The sequence below is a fragment of the Populus trichocarpa genome, chromosome 18, assembly GCF_000002775.5.
Source record: "Populus trichocarpa isolate Nisqually-1 chromosome 18, P.trichocarpa_v4.1, whole genome shotgun sequence".
Classification (NCBI taxonomy): Eukaryota; Viridiplantae; Streptophyta; class Magnoliopsida; order Malpighiales; family Salicaceae; genus Populus; species Populus trichocarpa.
In genome coordinates, this window is record NC_037302.2 from 499,234 (window position 1) to 517,902 (window position 18,669).

Consider the following 18,669-nt stretch of genomic DNA (forward strand, 5'->3'; position numbering starts at 1 on the left):
CTTGCAATAGATTATGAATCAACATGGATGATCTTCAAGATATTAATGATTAGTTAAAGTATTTCTGAAACCGTGAAAGGATCCCTTGATTGCTCACGGGAAAGGACCAAGCATGACAATCAAAGGTTAATGAGAAGCCTTTTTCTCCATAGAATTGATTGGAGAAGACACGTGAACGTTCATGAGACAAAAACTAAATAGATAAAAAAAGAAAGATTAATACATAATAAATCTTGTTCTAAATGTTAACCACCACTCAGAGCATGCCAGGTAGAGCTACAAGACTCGTGCTTAAGACTCTTTAGATGCATGCCATCACATGTTTTTCTCCTTTCCTCCATGCATTCAAAGCTACAAATTAAATTGCGTCCATCACGAGCAGAGAAGTCAAGAGCAAAATGACTTGCAAAGGGAGGGGCTAGCTAGTTGTGGTGTAGAGCTGCTTCCATGTGACTTTGTCACAAGCATTAATGCCTCGTATCTGTATGTATTAAACACCCTCAAGAACCAAAATCTATGTCGAGGACCAGTCCTTGTGAAGAGATATCTTTTCATTATCTTACGAGAATCTGAGCTAAAAAAGAAAGGGCTGTGTCTGTCTCCCTGCGTGTGTGAGAGAGAGATAGAGGGAGGGAGGGAAGTCATGGAAGGTATGATTTCTAATAGTGTCCATGGAAGAAGACCCACTAGGGATTTAAAGTGGAAGAATTGGTATGGCTTTTTGCTATCGGCCATTTCCTTCTCTAGTGGATGGTGATGGTGGCAAGGAGTGGACAGACCCCGTAAAGATAGGGTCTTCCTTACACTTTAGCACCCAAAGGCCAAATGAATACAATTAGAAAATTAACAAAGAGCTTGCTTGCGAGCTCTGCATGTGAATAGCACTTGTATAGCAAAACAAAAGGTTCTCCATTTTTGTTCTCGGAGTCTACTAATTGGATTGGGATGCTGTCACTATTCTTCCATATGATTCACTAAATATTTTTTTCTTCACTTTTTCTACCGTCCATTTCTTCAACTCTTCTTGAAAATCCATGACAGATTGATGTCCTTTTCCACATTTAATTTCCCCATTTTCTGGTGGTGTAAGTGTTGCAGCACTGCATAATACAGGCTCATATGCTATGAACAACAGATGTGCAGTACTGGTTATCTTTTTGTGTTCCCTTTCACCCCTACTGGCCATATGCCGCTGTAGTTGACTCAGCAGGCAAGATAGTGATCCAATAAATGAAGGGCGATAATTTTTTTTTTCTTGAGCTACATAGCAGGGACCAAGCCAGAACAGGAATCCAAATGGTTAATGCAAATCCAATTTAATAAATGTTCAAAAGAGATAGTAATCCCAAGCAGCCATTCTTCAAAGAATTAACATCAATCATGTTTCAACCATTGGCTCAGGGCCGGATGTCTCTGCACGAGATCTATTTGATTGACGAACAGAGTTGAAAAGGATGTCCTTGATAACCTAGGCATAAAAAGGAAAGAAAGAAAAAAAAAATTAGCCTAAATAATAAAACTGTTCAAAGTTAGGTAGGCATCTAAAAATTGGACCGGCCAGTTACCTGTGACATTAGACCATGGACCTGCTCCACAGTTATCTTAGCACTATCACGAGTAATTTTTGCAAGTTGAGATTCTTCCTGCAATTAAGAAAATTATAAAAATCCAAAATAAAGTCAAAACCGGAGAGAGGCAGGACCGTAAATGATAAAAAGAACAGATGTTTAAGATGCAAAGGTAACTGAATAGAACAAAAGAAATGTAGAATTGAGAAGAAGAAAATGTAAGGACGCATGGGACACAGCTAGCACCCATTAAGGACATGGATCCTAAGATGATAATTGAAGATGGCAAATCTAAGTAATAATTTATCTTCAAGTTGTAATTCATATAAAACAAAGTCAGTCTTCTGTGCCCTGCCTTGTCCCCAACAAGTAATTACAACAAGAGAAAGAGGTGGATGGAATCTTTGGCCAAAGAAATTTCCATAATGTTCCTATGTGTGGAATTTGATGTGATTTTTTTCACATACATGACATGTTAACATTAAACATAACTTATGCAAGCCAATGTCCTCTTAATGAGGGTTAAGCGTTTTCGCTGAGCAGAAAAGAAAATAAAAAAGTTTCATGACCAAAGCAATGTGCGGTAACACATCTTAAGGTAAATGTAGTGCATAGTTGTATACCCACATGCGTACAGTTTAAAGCAGGTACAAAACATCTACATGTTGAATGATGGTGACACGTTTAGCGGCTGTCTTACAGTTCAATGGATATTTTTGCCAACACTGTTTGCATCAGTTTCTACTGATCAATGCAAGAAAACTGAAGCAACCCTCTCGGTTGAATGCATCAAATATACATTTTTAGGCACATAGCATGTCACTTCTCACAAATAATTATCTATGCAAAAGACAAAACATTCAGCAGAACACAAACACACACAGAGCAAGCCTTGTGTAATGTTCCTCTTGTTGAGATAAGGGTAAATAATCTTTAGAGGCGTCCCATCAGAAAAGCACTATTTAGTTTTGCATGCCATATATATAAAAAAAAAATACCAAATATAATGCATAATAGTCACTTGGAAACAATTTATGTTTCACAGAAAGACGTGATTTTTTGTGGTGCAATTAGATTAAAGAGCCTACATTAGCAGAGTTAACAATCATACTTCTGAATTAACATAGATATAACGATATCAATGAAAAGTATACTCACATCTTTCTTTCTTTGAGGAGCCATTAATGGTCCCAATCGAGAATGTGCCAATTGATTCTCTGCATGCTCCAGCTTCTCAGCTGCATGGCAAATGGATGATTATTTTCATCTCACATACAAGCTACTGATACTCGTGGACTTTGAGTACCTGGTCTTTCAACTATTTACAGCTATACTCTTCTCTAATCATGACATGAAGTAGAAGAAAATTGTGCAAAATAAATATAAACCAAAAACTTTGAAATTACCTAGATCAGAAATTTGCCCCGCAACATAGTCTCCATTGCCCAAGAGAGGTGAAGATGAAAGTGTATTCACCCAGTATTTGTTCCACAAAAGATCCAAGAGGTGGCAATCGAGAGAAGATTTGAAATAAGTTATATCCAAAGCATAATACTACAAAACAAAGTAGCATTAGCCAACAATGGAATACTATGAAACCATAAGGCCAAGCAGTCAAGGCCAGTATAATAACCTGTTTGCAATGAACTCCAAAGTCCTCAATCTTATTAAGAGGAATAGTTTGGTATTCAGAAACAGGATCATCTGGAGGTTTGTATCCTTCTGGATATGTCCTGAATGCCCCAATCTCAACTTTCCCCGCTGAGACAGTCCTTGTTGGATCAATAACAACTGCCAAAAACGGCTCCTGAAATTGCTGGTTAAGCATTTGGGTTGAAACATCAATACCTGAAAGCCAGCATCCATAGCCAGGATGTGAGTGATACCACCCAACAACATTCTCCAAACGTCCAGCCTGCATAAACACCACTTTTTTGTCAAAAAAAGGCCCAAGTAGATTGGAAGCAATGGAAATAAATGGATTACAAAAAAATCAGATTAAAATAATGCTTCTATGCACCTTTAAAAACTATTAAAAGTAGTCCATTTATATGCCAATACAAAATGTGGAACCTTGTGCGCCACTGTTCAATAATTAATTCCTACGCTTTCAAGTAATAACATGTAATAAGATTCACATTTTAGATTCAGCTAGTGGTGACTAAAGCATAACAGCAAATCTATCCATGTTTAGTGTTCCCTTGAATCTAAAAGATACAGAAAAGCCAAGCTACTGAGACTACATGAATTTCCCTGAAAATCAACTCATCAACTATCAGATATCAAGGTTTCAGACATAAAGCTGCAATGTGTGCACACACGCATTTGGCTAACAATTAAATTTGGGCTACCAACTATTTTGAACCAAGTCTTCACAGGATTTAGCTTCAAGTTATGGTTTTTCATTAGGGATTCCACACACACTTCACAGGTATAAATCTAGAATTTTCCTTTTCCAAACATATAAAAATTTGACAATGCAACCATTCTCTACACATAACCAGTAAAGCCCTAAACCCTAATCAGCCAAAAGAATCATGTAAAATATACACACAACTTCATTAAATCAAACCATGCCCATATCTTACAACCACGTTAGGGATGCAGCTATTTTCAAACCAAGACTTAGTTGACTAAAGGTCCAATTAGGGTTTTAGACTGCTTCATGAAATCAAATTAGCAATTCCACAAACACTCTAAAACCTAGTTTCTACATTTTCCTCAAAATTACAAAATTTCACCAATGCAACCATTCTCTGCTCTTAATAACCACAGCAATACAAACGCCAATACCCTAAAAAATCCTCTAATAACAGAAAAGGTAATAATTTTATATTCTGAGACTGATCCTCAATTCAATTAAGCTCCAAATCAGGGTTCAAAACACTCACTTTTCTAACTCAAATTATAAATTCAAGGTTCCACTCCTCCTGCCAAATCACAAATTTCCAACAATGCAACCACTCTCTGCACACATAACCACCACAACAATACAAACCCCAAAACCCTAATCACCCAAAAAAAAATTAAAAACCAAAACCCTTATAATCCAAAATACCCCCTCCCAAAAAAAGAAAAAGCAATGATCTTTAAATTGAAAACCCAAGAATAAAATAAAAAATCAAAAGCAATAAGCAAGCAAACCTGTTTATTAGTCTGAGAATAATCAACCATATACTCATAAGCATCAGCCTGAGCATTAACCCTCGTCTCCGTCCCTTCGACAGGAAGAGCAAAAGCATCCATAACAATAATAGAATCCCCATCAGTTTTCCCTTGCATTAGCCCCATAACTTCAATAGTCCCGCCTGATCGAGCATGGACAACCATCTTTAACAAAGCAAGAGCAGAGATCCTCACTCGTCTAAAATAATTCGGATCGTTCGACCACGGTTTTTCTTGCAGGAACTTCGCTTGTGCTGCATCATCGTAGTGAAAAATCGCGTCCGATAAAAAAGAAGTGCCTGTTGCTATTGTTGGGGTTGATGTGTCGATGGTTTTAATGTTGTTTTCGAGCTCCCAGGTTTTTTGGGCTATCGAGGAAGAAGAAGAAGGATAGGGATCCATGGAGGTGTCTTTTCTGCTATTTTGAGGAATTTTTCTTTTAGAGGGAGGAGAGTTTATGTAAGAGAGGGCATAGAGTGTCGATTGTACTGGTCAGCGAGCGACCGGTCGGGTTGAAGGTTTATGTAAGGTGGGTCTGTTCCTGAATCCGGCCCGGCCCGTATTAGGATAACTTTTTTCTCTCTTTCCTTTGAAGCTGGGAAATTTTTTAGGGGAGGTGAAGATAACAAAAAAAAAAAAAAAAAAAACATTTTAGAGCGTAAAAACTTAAATTTTATTAGTTTAGATTTTAAAATTTTAATTTTTTTAGAGCAAGAATTATTTTTCTTGCAATTTTATGTCCTATCAGCCATATATATATATGATTCAGTCAAATTTAGATCAAATTATACAAAATTAACTAAATGGATTTGATTTAATTGAAAAAATCTATTATATAAACTATTTAACTGGTTTAATTTCAAATATAGTCTAATTAAATATTTGCAAATCAAGTTTTTAGATCAATTCATTGAGTGTGAGCTAGATTTAATAAATATAGTTTGGGTAATTGAGTTTATTTAAGGTACATTTTGTTTACAATCATGCACCTAAAGCATTAGTATTCACTTCTTCTTTTTTCTTTTTATCATATATAGATCTTAAAGTTCATAATTGATGCTTTATGTGCATGATTAGGAGAGTAAGAAAATCGTATTACTACAAGGATAAGAAACTACTCTAACCTTCTTTAATAACGAGGTATTAATGATTGAGTTTGCCTTGATATAAAAGGTGACTCGAATATCACTGGTTATATATAAGAAAATATTGCTTTGAGATTAAGGATTAAGGATTAATTACACTAATTATGATGTAAAATCATGGATTATTTATGATTTTTAAATTATAAACGAAAAAACAGATACAAATAGCAGAGAAATCCTGGATTATAACTATTCGTAAGGTAAGGATTTTATTTTATGTATTTATCTATCATTTTCTTCAAAGTAAATTAGTAGCTAATAAAATAGACTGATTATAGGCTAAACCTAGATAGAAATGTCATAAATGTACAGGTTGATTTTATCAAACCTTTGATTAATAGTTTAAAAACGTGCGAGTTGTCGTTAAAAAATTTAGCTATATTCCAAGAGGGTAGTGTATTTTTACCTTGAAAAAAAACATACGAGGAGCAAGTATTAATCTGCGCATGCGATGCAATTTCTATAAGTTGTATATAACCTGCAATGCCCAAGAAAGACTTGACTGTCAACTATGAAACGATAGGGTTCGAGCCAAAGAATCAAATGAATTCAACATATGCCGAAGATAACCCAGGAAAAAGAAGGAACAGCCAAAGAGGCCAAAACATATCAACTTTGCTACAGCTTGCAAATCTTCTACCAAAATAAATACCAATTCCTGACTACAGCTTGCAAATCTTCAGACATGATACCATGAATCAATGTCTGGACTGGAAAATCAATACCTAAATTTAACAACTACTGAACACCCGATTGAAGAGGGAAAACCAGCGTAGTTTAGCATTAAACGAAGAGCTATATGAGCCTCGCTATACTTTATTGTTTCCCTGTCATGGCACTATCCTCCTCCCTTTCTAGTCTAGTTTACAGCTAATTTTACACTAGAGTACAAGGACATGATTTAGCATTATTTACCCCGTCCTCTGCCTCTCCTATTGTCTCTGCTCCTAACGTTTCTTCCTTGCTGCTTGGCACCAGTTGTCCTGGATACCGAGCGGCGTTTTGGATTTGGTCGAGCCACAGCCTGTACTAACCCTCCCTGGTACATGCTGGAGCTGTCTTCAGAGTCATTAGCAAAACCAACAATTTCATTATCGTTTGGCACCTCCATGGAAGCCTCACTCAGAAGCTCGCAGGTTTCCTCTCCAGGAGCAGTTCTTGTCACCTTGTCATGATCTGGACCAACTAAACTGTGTTCTTTGCCAGACAGCATAGACTTCTGTTCTCCGTAGTGTACTGCAGGCAAACTGAAAGAGGAAAATGAAATTAGTAAAAATCACAGTAAGCAATTAGCAGAGGAAAAAGAAACCCCGCCACAATTTTCACCTGTATGCTGAAGAAGGGCAGCCATTGGTAGTAAATGCATCATCTCTTCCAGCAACTTCCTTGGATGCTATATAATTTACTTCAAGTAACATTGAATCTGGGATTGTATCTAGAGAGGATCAGCTAGAGAAAAGGTACTACTTATTGACAGACAACAGTCTACCACAAAAACAAATCACGCAATAGAAAGTTAGGAACATAGTTTAACAGAAAGAGCTTTTGAACAGGACATTATGTAAGACCATGTTTCCAAATTTATTCAGCTTCCAGTATACCCTGAAATCCTAGTATTTATTCAGCTTCCAGAACACTCCAAATTCTGATTTGTGGATATAGATAAAACAGAATTGATGCACGACTCTCATATTATACATCCTAATCACTCAAAATCAGAAACGTACAGTGCAATTTCTGAATCAATCAAATCAAACAGAAGCAGCTTTTAACCTGGCAATCAAGGAACGGATAGACTAAAATCCTCCATACATTGTCAAGTATGAAGCTGCATATTGTCAATAAAAAGGTTCTACTAGAATGCTACCAGATTTAAAACTCTTGCCTCTAACAGTTTCTGCCATGGAGCTTGAAGGGTGGCTAGTCTCCTCGACGTCTCCAAGGCCAGGAGCAGGAGCAGGAGCAGCAATGTTGGCATCAGCACTGTGACATAGAGAGAAGTGGAAATCATGAGAAATGACGATAGAGCTCTTCATAGCCCATAGAAATACAGAAAATCTGGGAAAAGGGGAAGCTAACCTTTGTTTTACTATCACTTCTTCTGAAAGCTGTTGTTGCTGTACATGGCTTGATATCGCTTCAGAGCCATCTGGCAAGCCTAAATTAAATGGCTTCACTTAGTCAGGAAAGAGTAATTTCTAGAGAACAAAAGGAGGGGGAAAAACTCTCATATGTTATGGATAAAGCACCTGCCCTACACTCAATGGTCGGTGTTGATCCCAGATCCTTCAAAAACATATTCATAAAAATGTCAAAAATGTCAAAATGTCAGAATGAGATTGGTTTAGTTTTAGTAATCGATATTTCATTTTATTTTCTTATAAATTAAACAGGAAGGATATCAAACAGATAGAGAAAGAAGAAGAAGAAGCAAGCATTCCATAACCCTATTGCTTTAGCTATAGGGAATTGTAAAAACAACTTTTGTGATTCCTATGAGCAAATCACAATAAAATCAATAGATATAACAAAAGATCAAGTAAATTTTTTTTACTGAATTCCCCATCCCACTTCCAAAGTACCTGACTTTTTTCAGGAACAGAAGTAGCTGCATTAGGTGGAAAAGCTTCATTCTGCAACTTATCTTGTGCCATCTGAGAATCTGAAAATGCAGAAAAGGAGTTTTCATTTCCCCCCATTCTTGGATAAAAAGACTTTAGCCAAGAAGGCTTTATTTCACAAAAAATTCACATGTTATAGCACTATTGATCACAGCTACAGTTAAAATAGTTTCCCTCCGACAAGTAAAAAACACACCTGTCAAGCCAGAAGTAGTTGCTGCACTGCCCCACGTCAAAGGTACATCTACTAATTGTGTAAAGTTGGAAAATTTATCTTTAGCACCACCAACTTCTCCAGTACACAATAAACTAGGACCTCCTTTATAAACTGAAGCTAATGCAGACCAATCAATTTTGGAAGACGGTCGAGTCCTTAGCATCTCTTCAGTTGCCCTGGATCTCACTTTACGTAGTTCTTCCTGAATATTCCACGAACCAGTGACAGGGGAATCCCAGTTCAACTGCTTTCAAGTTACATCATATCACAATAAATTAAGCTGCACAGAGCAATAACCTTGAGAATAAGCAACCATTGCACAAAACCACACTTTTTTCCTATTTCTTCCTCATTGCCCTCAGAGGCCATAACATGGTTCTGAAGGTAAAGGAGTTGGAGAGTTAAGAGAAGACACTTCTATTAAAAATGCATGAGGGTAGGATCTTTATATTCTTCCCTCCAGTGCCCCATCATGGCCTCAATAGGGTCATAACTGAGTAACAGCCTTCAATTTTGTCCCTAGTTTTGTCCTTTCTACACCCACAAATTAAAATAGAATAATAATCCTTATGAGTTCCTTGCTCAATTTCTTTCCAATAAATTCAAAAAAAAATCAATCTGTTTGAATTGAAACAGAACTAGCATTTGTCCAGGTCAGGTTTTACCTTGTAGCCATAAAAATTACTTGATTCTCCAGATAGTCTCGTTTCTTTCCTGATCCCTACCTTAATTACTAGTGGGCATATATTTTATCATCAGGTAAGATTATGATTGTCTAATAAAACCATGACCGAATCACTAAATTGCATTTCTAAGTCTAACTGGTGAGAAAATATGCTTTGAAAGTTCATAAAGATCAGATCTTACTGTCAAACTCCAAGACCCTCACACCATAACAAAAGCAATAAAAGGGCTTATAACTATACCAAGTAAATGGAGAAGAGAGAGAGAGACTTCCAAACAGCACCTTTGATGGGGACAGTGACTTGCCACCAACTGAAAATGGTGTTGCTTCCTTAAAAAGCTCTTTTCCCATTGATGATGGGGATTGCAACTGGATATGGTTTGTGGAAGGAGAAGCCCATAGTGGGCGAGCTTGCATGTAAGATTTGGCCAAATCCACTGGTGAACCTGCTTCTTCTTCAGTAACCTGTTCAATAAAAATAGATAGTCAAAAGGTGGTGTGCACCAATTAGCTCACAGCAGTTGCAGAATAAAACAAGCATATTAAGGTATTTGCACAGTTTTTTTCAGTTTCTTGGTCTAGTGAAATCAGAATCTACAAACAAGAAGATTGAAAAAAAATCAATGCACCTGGTTCATAATAGGAAGTTCGATGACTATGACAATAATTGGTTAATGGATAATAGCAAATCAAAGTATTCTGGGAGCCTATACATTTCAACGAGCAATAATGGACACATTTCACAGAAAAGGAATTTTACAAAGACAAAGGACCTGCCATGATATGTAACAATCCAACAACATGCTGACCCGTTGTGAGATAGGATTATATACAAACTACATCATTATAATCTAAAGCCAAAAAATATTTTGTATTTTTCATAAATCCCTTATACCAGGATTACTAACATGTGGAGCAGTGTTGAGAGTGCAGATTCCACACTCCACTGGCTTTGAATTTGGCCCCAATTTCTTCCCCTCAAACCATTTTTTAGCCTCTTTAACAGCTGTATTGCGGAGATCAGGTGTGTCGACATCTGAATCATCACTAAAACAATCAGCGAGATACACCTCTTGGCATGTGAATTTCTAAGTTCTTTGAAAGTGGAAAATCCAAAATAACAATACCATCGCCAGCTGTCTTGTCCAGAACCTCACTCAGTCTCCCATCTTCTGTGCCTCTAATGATGGGAGAATCTACAACTCTTGATTTAATAATATGTGTTAGTCTGTCGCATTCTTCCCTGGTCATAGTGAATAGCAAATAATTCAGAATTTGAAGTCAAGACATCAAGGTTATCACCGATATATTTTTGGATTTGAATTTAGAACTCGAACCATGCAGCTCACTAGTTAAGTTAAAAGCTTGAAGTTAATAATTATAGTTTAATAACCAAAGGGAATTAACACAAACACAACAAAAGTAGTAATGATTATATAAAAGTACAGAATTACGAAGTTTCCAATGCATTGAATGACAAGCAACCAAGGCAGAACTACAGCATAGCCGAGGGCCCACGGGACTACCTAGAAATTGACAAAGTTCATTTTAGTCATAAATTTTATTTTATTTTTTAAATCTACCCTTGAATTTAAGTTTTCTTTCCCAGAAAATATACATTGCCCCTCCCCCGGGAGGAAAAAAAACATTAGTGTTCTATAACTATCATTTGTTTATTTTATTTCCTAATGTACCCTGCTGTGTTTTATACTGGCATTCCGATACCTCAAATCCTAGTTTCGCCTCCTGATAACGAGAACTCAAAGAACAACGTAAATATGCATACAAAATAAATTTCTAAAGAAAGAAAGCAAGTAATTCCCAATTACCTCGTGAACGTTTCCTGCGTTAGAAGCTGTGCAATTAAACGCATTGTTCCAGTCCTCCACTCTACAGCTGGGAGATCTTTTTTTGAGTAATGAACAATTTCAGTTGTTTGATTCTTCTAATTTCCCCACCAAAAAAGAACAAAAAAAATCAAACGGCAATCACAAGCAATCAACATATCTTAATCAATCACGTCATAAAAACCTAACGGGACCATTATTAAGCACTCAAATTGCCCCAAAAAAAATGCACTTATATTAAAATAAAAAAGCACTCGTAAATCAAATAATAAAAATCTAAAATGTATCCAAATTCCCACATTCAAGTTAAAAGGCCGCGGTTCAAAACCACCTTTTCACCGCTTAGAGAAGAAGCACTGCCTTCATCGCCATCTTCAATGGTATCTTCCATTTCACCCTCTAAAAAAAGAGCACGAGCCAGAATTTTCATGATTTTAAAATAGTAATTTTAACCTAATTCATTGAAAATCGAATCAAATTTGCAATACCAGAAGTGGAAACGGCATCGCTGTCTTCGTCGTCGTCTTCGTCGCCGGAGGAGGAATCGGAGGATTCGGAGCCGAAGACGGAGGAGAAAACTTTACCGGCACCGTTGGCGAGCAAGCGAGAAGGAGAAAAAATGAGACGAGAAAGCCAATTAGGGTTTTGAGGGGTGGAATCAGGGGAAAGGCGAGGGGTTGGGCGGTCGTATGGAGTGGGACGAGGAGTAGTGGCTCGCCTGGGTCGAACAATTTTTCCGCCCGATTTGAACTCGGTGAGTCGGTTCGGAGGCCGGGAAACGCCGTACATCGTGACTCAGTATTTGAAAATAACAAAAAAAAAACTGAGACAGGGAGAGAGGGAGAGAGATGCTACTTAGGATGGATCTCTCGTAAAACAGAGAGAGGAGAGGAAGGGAGAGAAGGGGGGAGGGAATGTTGATGGTGGGGTGAATTACAAGTGTAAGAAGTGGATTGGTTAACGGTTTTTTTTTTCTTTTACGAAATCTAAATGGTATTTTTAAGAAAACATAAATGTAATAAAAATTCTACAATTGATTGGAAAATGATTTATTTTTTTTTTATTCTTTTAAATTAAGTAGTGATTTTATAAGTTTAATAGATAATTGTGCCAAGAAAATAAAATTAGAAAATGATTTTTTTTTTGTGATTTTATATAAGGAGCTTGACGAGTTTGAACTTGGAAAATTAAAAAATAAAATAACTTTTTTATTACTGAATTAATTTTTAAAATTTAAAAAATACCATAAGTATATTTATATATAAATATTAATAAACTATGTGTCTATTATTAGGCCCTGTTTATTTTTGTGTTTCAAAAATGCTTTTGAAAAAATTTAAATTTTTTTTATTTTTTTTTATTTTAAATTAATATTTTTTTAGTGTTTCAAATCATTTTGATGCGCTGGTATTAAAAATTATTTTTAAAAAATAAAAAAATATCATTTTAATACATTTCTAAGTGAAAATCATTTTGAAAAGCAATCACAACCATACTCTTAAAATAATAATATAATTTTTTTTTCATAATATACATGAACTATATTCCTTTTTAGTTTTAAGATTTTCAATTTTTTTTAAGAATATTTTTTCTTAGTTTGAATATTTTCAATTGTTTTAAGAAATATGGCTTAAAATTTACTGTTTATATACCTTAAACAGTAATTTACTGTTTAAAATTGAAAAGGCTACAGTGGAGGGGCAAGCATGGAGGCCTAGGCAGTAGGCTCTCTGTCTCAGGGAAAGAAATATTGCTAGCAGTAGGATTTAAATTCGAGACCTGCATCAACTCCACATTTACCTTAACCGACTGAGGACATGTAACCGAACTGCTACAAAAAAAACCTTCAAAAATATATCAAAGTAATTTACTGTTTAAGCGGAAAAGCTAAATTTTTTTAGAGGGTTTACCATACAGGTTGCCGTGCTACCTCACAGGCAGGCCAAACTTTTGAAAATGATATTTAGAGGTGATAATATAAGATAGTTAAATTAACTAAAATATAACTTGAGATCGAAAACACTTGAAAAAAAATTATAAAGTTTAAGGCACGATAATCTAATATCAAAGATGAAAATAAATATATATATATTATTGAATAAAAAAAACTCGAGGCAACCTGGAATAACTTGATGAATTCACAACCCGTAATATGAAATTGAGATAAAAAAGAATTTCAAAAGAAAGACCTAGTAAGAAAAAATAAAGTTCAATATAAAAAAAAACTTCGAGCCAACTCGGGTTTACTTTACCAACCCGCTCTTGGAATAACCAAACAAAAAAAAAGTTTAAAAATGACAAAGCTCAAGGGAAAATAATTAATGCAAAATGATAAAATTATAAAAAAATTGAGGAAATTTTTTTTGAGTCAACTCGAATTTACTTAACTAACCCGCCACCCTCGACATAAGATTTAGATGAAAATATCAATGGATGAAATTGAAAGATAAATTAATTCAATAAAGAATTTAAAACCAAATACATCGCAATAAAAAGATCGAGAACCAAATCTAATATAAAAATCGTGTAAAGTGATGGAATTAAAAAAAACTCAATAAATGATTAAAAAACCAAATACATTGCAATTAAAAGAATAAAGACCAAATCTAATAAAAAAATCAAGTGTCAATGAATAAAATTAAAAAATAAAATTAATCCAATAAATGATTCAAGACCAAATACATTACAATCAAAAGAATAAAGATCTAATTTAATACAATAAATAAATAGTCAGACTTTTTTGTTTTTTTACAACGGCCAACATGTTTTTCTAGGAAGGGTTAAAGGAAAGAGGGAGGGAGGGAAAACTTGTTATCGGAGCTTTGCTAAGTTCCAGATACAAGCACATGCCTCGCTACCGTGAAGGAGGAGGTGAGGCGCATCGTGCATAATTTGAAAGGGGACATTTGATGCTATCTGGGTGACACATGCGCCACCCGAAGAGCTCGAACGACGTCTACTTACTGGCGCGTTCCTAGCATACACCAACCAATTTTGAATTAAAATAATAGTTTATATGTATTGAAAGACCCAATTACCCTTAACCCCACATGATAATTATAAAAAAAACATAGTAAAATATCTAAAGTGCCCTTGCATCCATAGTTAAGGAAGATTATTCTCGAGGGACATTTAAGTAATTGAGTTGTATAAAAAAAAAGAAGATGAAAAGCCCACGAAACTAAGGAATAATTTTTTCTTCTAATGGTCATTTAGTAATTATGTTGCAGACAAAAATGTAAAAATACCAATTCACACTCTTCTTTAATGCAATAATTAATAATTCCCAGTAAAAAAACCTTCCTACCCTAAACCCAAGTCTGGCCTCCAAAGGTAAAATCAAGACATTCACGATGCGATAGTATAGAGTGTAATAAAAATAAAAATATGTCGGAAGCACATGGTCAAGAAAACATGCAACTAAACGGGTTGGGTCGCCGACCCATATGAAATTCCAATAACCTTCCAAAGACGCAGGCGCTTACGCAATTAACGACTCGTGTCGTGCAAGAACCCCACCGCCTCGCTGACTCAAACTTTCTATTATAAAAAACGAGAGCGAAACAAAGAAATCGAACCAGATAAATCGTAGAAAACTCAAAACAGGAAGGAAAATGCCAGGACTAACTTGTAACGCTTGTAATAAAGAATTCAATGATGATGCTGAACAAAAACTCCATTACAAGTCTGAATGGCACCGTTACAATCTTAAACGCAAGGTGTGTTCTTTTTGTTGTTTCTTTGCTTGGGTTTTTGTTGTTTTCTTTGCTTGGTTTAGAGGCTGGTTGGAGATTATTGCATCACTGTTTTTTTTTTTTTTTGAGGAGACAATGTTTTTAAAGTTGGAGAATTTGAGGTTTTCTGTAATGACAATTGCTGTGTTGTGTTTTTTCAGTTAATTGTAATTGAGTGAATGATTTGGTTTTGTGTTCATTATTACTATTGACAATGATGATGACTTTTAGCTCTACAGTGGCATGATTTTGTGGGTTAATTGAGATTAAACTAGCCAAGTTTTGATATTAAGAAATACTTTGGAAGTGTAGAAAGTGGGCTTTGTTTAGGAATAACAATACATGAAAGCCGCTATAAATTGCTTTGGCAAAAGAATCAACATTTATTGCGCAATTGGATATCAAATTACGGATTTTAGCGCTATTGTTCTTTGGTGATATCAGTAAGAGGATTAATGATATGGTTTGGTTTTAATTAAAAATTCATTACGGGTTCTTAACGTTTTACTATTTTTTGGAATTTTGTTGAAATTTAGGTTGTTGGTGTTCTACAAGTGCTCAGCATATCAATATGAGCCAAAATTGTGTTGTCTAGCCTCAATAATTCACGACAAGTTCTTAACTTTTTAATATTTCTGGGTCTGTTGTTAAAATTCAGGTTGCTGGTGTTCCGGGAGTGACTGAAGCATTGTTTGTGGCTAGACAGTCTGCAATTGCTAAAGAGAAAGAGAAGAATGAAATCCCTATGCTTTATAGTTGTGTTCTATGCAACAAGGGATATCAAAGTTCCAAAGCTCATGATCAGCACCTTAAATCAAGGAGCCATATACTGCGAGCTTCTCAAGGAACAAACCAAGAAGAGGAGAATACTGTGATTAAACAGCTTCCTCGTCGTGAGGTGAATAAGCGTGCTGCGCAATGGGAGGCAGATGCTGGAGAAAGTGAAGAGAGTGAGGATGAGTGGGAAGAAGTTGGTTCAGATGAAGAGCTGGTTGCTGCGGCCACTAAGTCTTTGATTGGTTTGAATGTAAATGAGATGGCCTCTCTTGTTGATATAGTTGAGGATGAAGAAGATGATGAGTTGTTGGATCCATCCTGTTGCTTCATGTGCGATCAAGAGCATGATAACATAGAAAGTTGCATGGCTCACATGCATAAGCAGCATGGGTTCTTTATTCCTGATGTCGAGTATTTGAAGGATCCAAAGGGTCTTCTTACATATCTTGGCCTCAAGGTACTAGATTACGTACCATGTTCTCTATTTGTGTAGTATTTTTATATTATTTTATACTTGAAGTCTGTATTTACTTACTTTTACGTTATTTTTTCCTCTCCAGGTGAAGAGGTATTACATGTGTATGTACTGCAATGACAAGCGTCAATCTTTCAACAGCTTGGAAGCAGTTAGGAAGCATATGGAAGCTAAAAGTCACTGCAAAGTACATTACGGTGATGGCGATGAGGATGAGGAAGCTGAGTTAGAAGACTTCTATGACTATAGTAGCAGGTTTGTAAAATGCTCATTATGATGGAATGCCAGCTAAGCTCTTATGAAATCTCTTCTTTTATGATACTACAATCACAAGGAGAGTTATATCGTTCAATACTTGGCTTCTAGCTATTTCTTTTAATTTGCCATCTTTAATTATGTTCCATATTGTTTATCCGTTCAATTCGCCCCTTTGATTTTGTTTCCCTGGTTGCAGCTACGTGGATGAGGATGGTAAACAACTTGCATTGGGTGACACTGCCAACATCGCAGCACTTGGTAGTGGTGATTCAGAGCTGATTATAACCACAAGATCTGCTAATAAAGTATCATCCAAAACTCTTGGTTCTCGAGAATATTTGCGCTACTACCGCCAGAAGCCACGTCCATCGCCTGCAAATGATATGGCCATAACTGCTGCACTTGCCTCTAGGTATTCTTTCAATCCATGTTTTTTCAGAAAATATGATTGAGATAATAAGAGAAGACAGTTTGGAATGAAATGAAATTGCTCTCTTCCCCTTTTACCCAAGTAATTCTAGGAATCAAATAAATTGAGAAGCGGAGGTATTTTGTCTAACTTTTGATCCAATTTTCAGATACCGGAGCATGGGGCTGGCAACTGTGCAGTCAAGAGAGCAAATGTTGAGGATGAAAGTCATGAAGCAAGTGAATCGATCAGCTGAGGCCATGCGCACCAAGATTAGCATGAAGAATAACGTTATTTGGGACTTGCCCAAGAACGTCCTGTATTAGTTCATGGCATGTCCTCATCTTCTTCTTGTTGTAGCAAATGTTGGGAATTTGCTACCCACTGGTTTAAGTGTTAGCTATGTGGATAGTTCTCCAGTTCACAATATAAGCTGCATTTGACATGAAAGCTGGAGGAATGGAGCATCGTTTTAGAGCTTGCAAAGTAAGGATGGCAATGATCATTTATGGATTGAGATTTTATTATATTTATATGAGGTAAGGAATTAGATATCTTGTCATATGTATTGGGTTTTAGATATCCATTATTTACTTATTATTTAATATAAAATATAAAAATAATACATATATTTCAAGTGTATATAACTAGATCAGGTTTAACAATAATCTATTAGTTTTTTTTTTTTGGTTGAAACAATAATCTATTAGTTGAATCATCATTGAAAAAGGTTAAATATCCAAATCCATCTGAATCGAGTTAAATTCTGATATGTGGCAAAAGCCCCTGTAAAAAAGATCTACACGAGTTGAAATTATTGACTTTTGACTGATTTTAGAATTATTGACTTTTGGAGATTTTAAAATTATTGACTTTTTTATTATTTTTTATAAAAATATATTAAAATAATATTTTTTATTTTTTTAATTTATTGTTAATATAGCATATTAAAACAATTTTAAAACATAAAAAAATAATTAATTTAAAACTAAAATAAAAAATTCAGTTTTTTTGAAAAATACAGCATGACTGGAATGACAAACACACCCAGATCTGACAGCATCTCTTACTGCGGAATATGCTATGGCAGAATTGGTGCGGTCCTTTTCATGAATTATAAACAGAATAATACTACATGGATTGTAGACGCCATTTTTTTGGAGACTAATTAAGCAATACATAAAAATGGCACTAAGCTCTTCAGCTCTCCATTTTACGGTAAAAATGGTTCTCAGCACGCCATCAGCAGGGACACCAATGTGATCCCGCTCGAGTGGATAGTAGATGCTGCCTATCCTACCCTAAGCATTGCAATCTGTACATTGGAATTACAGAGTCCATAGATTTATGGACACATTTATTTAACCAAAGGACAGACCTAGTGGTCAAGAAGGTCTGATCCTTTAACTTTCTAAGTTCAAACATTGAGCCAAGCCAGAACCCGAGATATTTCAAGTACCAGAGTACCCTAAGCTGATGTGAAGAGAGCACTGTTAAGATCGCTTGTAGATGATCAGTGGCGTGCCCGTTTCAGTAGCATTTCAAACTGCTTTTTGTATGAAAAAACATAAAAAAATGATGCTTTTTGATACAAACAGCAATGCCAAACGTGCTTTAGTTTAGTTGACGCATAAACTCACCATCAAACCAACAAAATAAAAAAATCCATGTAACCAGCACACAATTCCATGCATATGACTAATAACATAAATGCATTTGAGATGCACAGATAACTAATGGACCTCTAATAAATACAGCCAAGATAAAC

The 18,669-nt window shown here is 35.6% G+C and overlaps 3 protein-coding genes across 7 annotated transcripts; 1 reads left to right on the plus strand and 2 right to left on the minus strand.

Annotated features, from left to right (window-relative positions):
- Nucleotides 1–1,297: 1,297 nt before the first annotated feature.
- Nucleotides 1,298–5,323, minus strand: LOC7458739 (COP9 signalosome complex subunit 5a). Its single transcript, XM_024589891.2, has 6 exons — nt 4,713–5,323; nt 3,202–3,483; nt 2,975–3,122; nt 2,727–2,806; nt 1,566–1,643; nt 1,298–1,468 (listed from the first exon to the last, which is right to left on the minus strand). Exons 1-6 carry the CDS (start codon nt 5,133–5,135, stop codon nt 1,379–1,381), a joined length of 1,101 nt encoding a protein of 366 aa, XP_024445659.1. The 5' UTR covers nt 5,136–5,323; the 3' UTR covers nt 1,298–1,378.
- Nucleotides 5,324–6,475: 1,152 nt separating this feature from the next.
- Nucleotides 6,476–12,168, minus strand: LOC7476244 (protein KAKU4). Of its 5 annotated transcripts, none has more exons than XM_024589889.2 (13): nt 11,737–12,168; nt 11,580–11,647; nt 11,231–11,346; nt 10,529–10,644; nt 10,297–10,448; nt 9,684–9,866; nt 8,696–8,960; nt 8,461–8,540; nt 8,128–8,164; nt 7,958–8,036; nt 7,764–7,861; nt 7,205–7,301; nt 6,476–7,125 (listed from the first exon to the last, which is right to left on the minus strand). In XM_024589889.2, exons 1-13 carry the CDS (start codon nt 12,035–12,037, stop codon nt 6,786–6,788), a joined length of 1,932 nt encoding a protein of 643 aa, XP_024445657.1. In that variant the 5' UTR covers nt 12,038–12,168; the 3' UTR covers nt 6,476–6,785. The 5 variants fall into 5 exon arrangements, with proteins under 5 accessions (XP_024445657.1, XP_024445656.1, XP_052304892.1 ...); XM_024589888.2 differs by having other exon boundaries at nt 7,746–7,861; XM_052448932.1 differs by having other exon boundaries at nt 10,310–10,437; nt 11,737–12,164.
- A 2,571-nt stretch (nt 12,169–14,739) lies between these two features.
- LOC7458738 (cytoplasmic 60S subunit biogenesis factor REI1 homolog 1) lies at nt 14,740–17,530 on the plus strand. The gene is made up of 5 exons (XM_002324919.4): nt 14,740–14,967; nt 15,641–16,216; nt 16,320–16,489; nt 16,689–16,904; nt 17,071–17,530. Exons 1-5 carry the CDS (start codon nt 14,863–14,865, stop codon nt 17,225–17,227), a joined length of 1,224 nt encoding a protein of 407 aa, XP_002324955.4. The 5' UTR covers nt 14,740–14,862; the 3' UTR covers nt 17,228–17,530.
- The last annotated feature ends 1,139 nt before the right edge of the window (nt 17,531–18,669 follow it).

What these genes read in the sequence shown, in the direction of transcription:
- LOC7458739 (XM_024589891.2), bottom strand. Translation starts at nt 5,135, where the DNA reads ATGGATCCCTATCCTTCTTCTTCTTCCTCGATAGCCCAAAAAACCTGG. An exon ending in ATTCTCAGACTAATAAACAG is followed by an intron (nt 3,484 to 4,712) that starts GTTTGCTTGCTT and finishes GTGTTTATGCAG; the next exon opens with GCTGGACGTTTGGAGAATGT. An exon ending in TTGGAGTTCATTGCAAACAG is followed by an intron (nt 3,123 to 3,201) that starts GTTATTATACTG and finishes TTTGTTTTGTAG; the next exon opens with TATTATGCTTTGGATATAAC.
- LOC7476244 (XM_024589888.2), bottom strand. Translation starts at nt 12,037, where the DNA reads ATGTACGGCGTTTCCCGGCCTCCGAACCGACTCACCGAGTTCAAATCG. An exon ending in CGATGCCGTTTCCACTTCTG is followed by an intron (nt 11,648 to 11,736) that starts GTATTGCAAATT and finishes CTCTTTTTTTAG; the next exon opens with AGGGTGAAATGGAAGATACC. An exon ending in AGGCAAGAGTTTTAAATCTG is followed by an intron (nt 7,302 to 7,745) that starts GTAGCATTCTAG and finishes ATACAATCCCAG; the next exon opens with ATTCAATGTTACTTGAAGTA.
- LOC7458738 (XM_002324919.4), top strand. Translation starts at nt 14,863, where the DNA reads ATGCCAGGACTAACTTGTAACGCTTGTAATAAAGAATTCAATGATGAT. An exon ending in GTTACAATCTTAAACGCAAG is followed by an intron (nt 14,968 to 15,640) that starts GTGTGTTCTTTT and finishes GTTAAAATTCAG; the next exon opens with GTTGCTGGTGTTCCGGGAGT. An exon ending in ACTGCTGCACTTGCCTCTAG is followed by an intron (nt 16,905 to 17,070) that starts GTATTCTTTCAA and finishes TCCAATTTTCAG; the next exon opens with ATACCGGAGCATGGGGCTGG.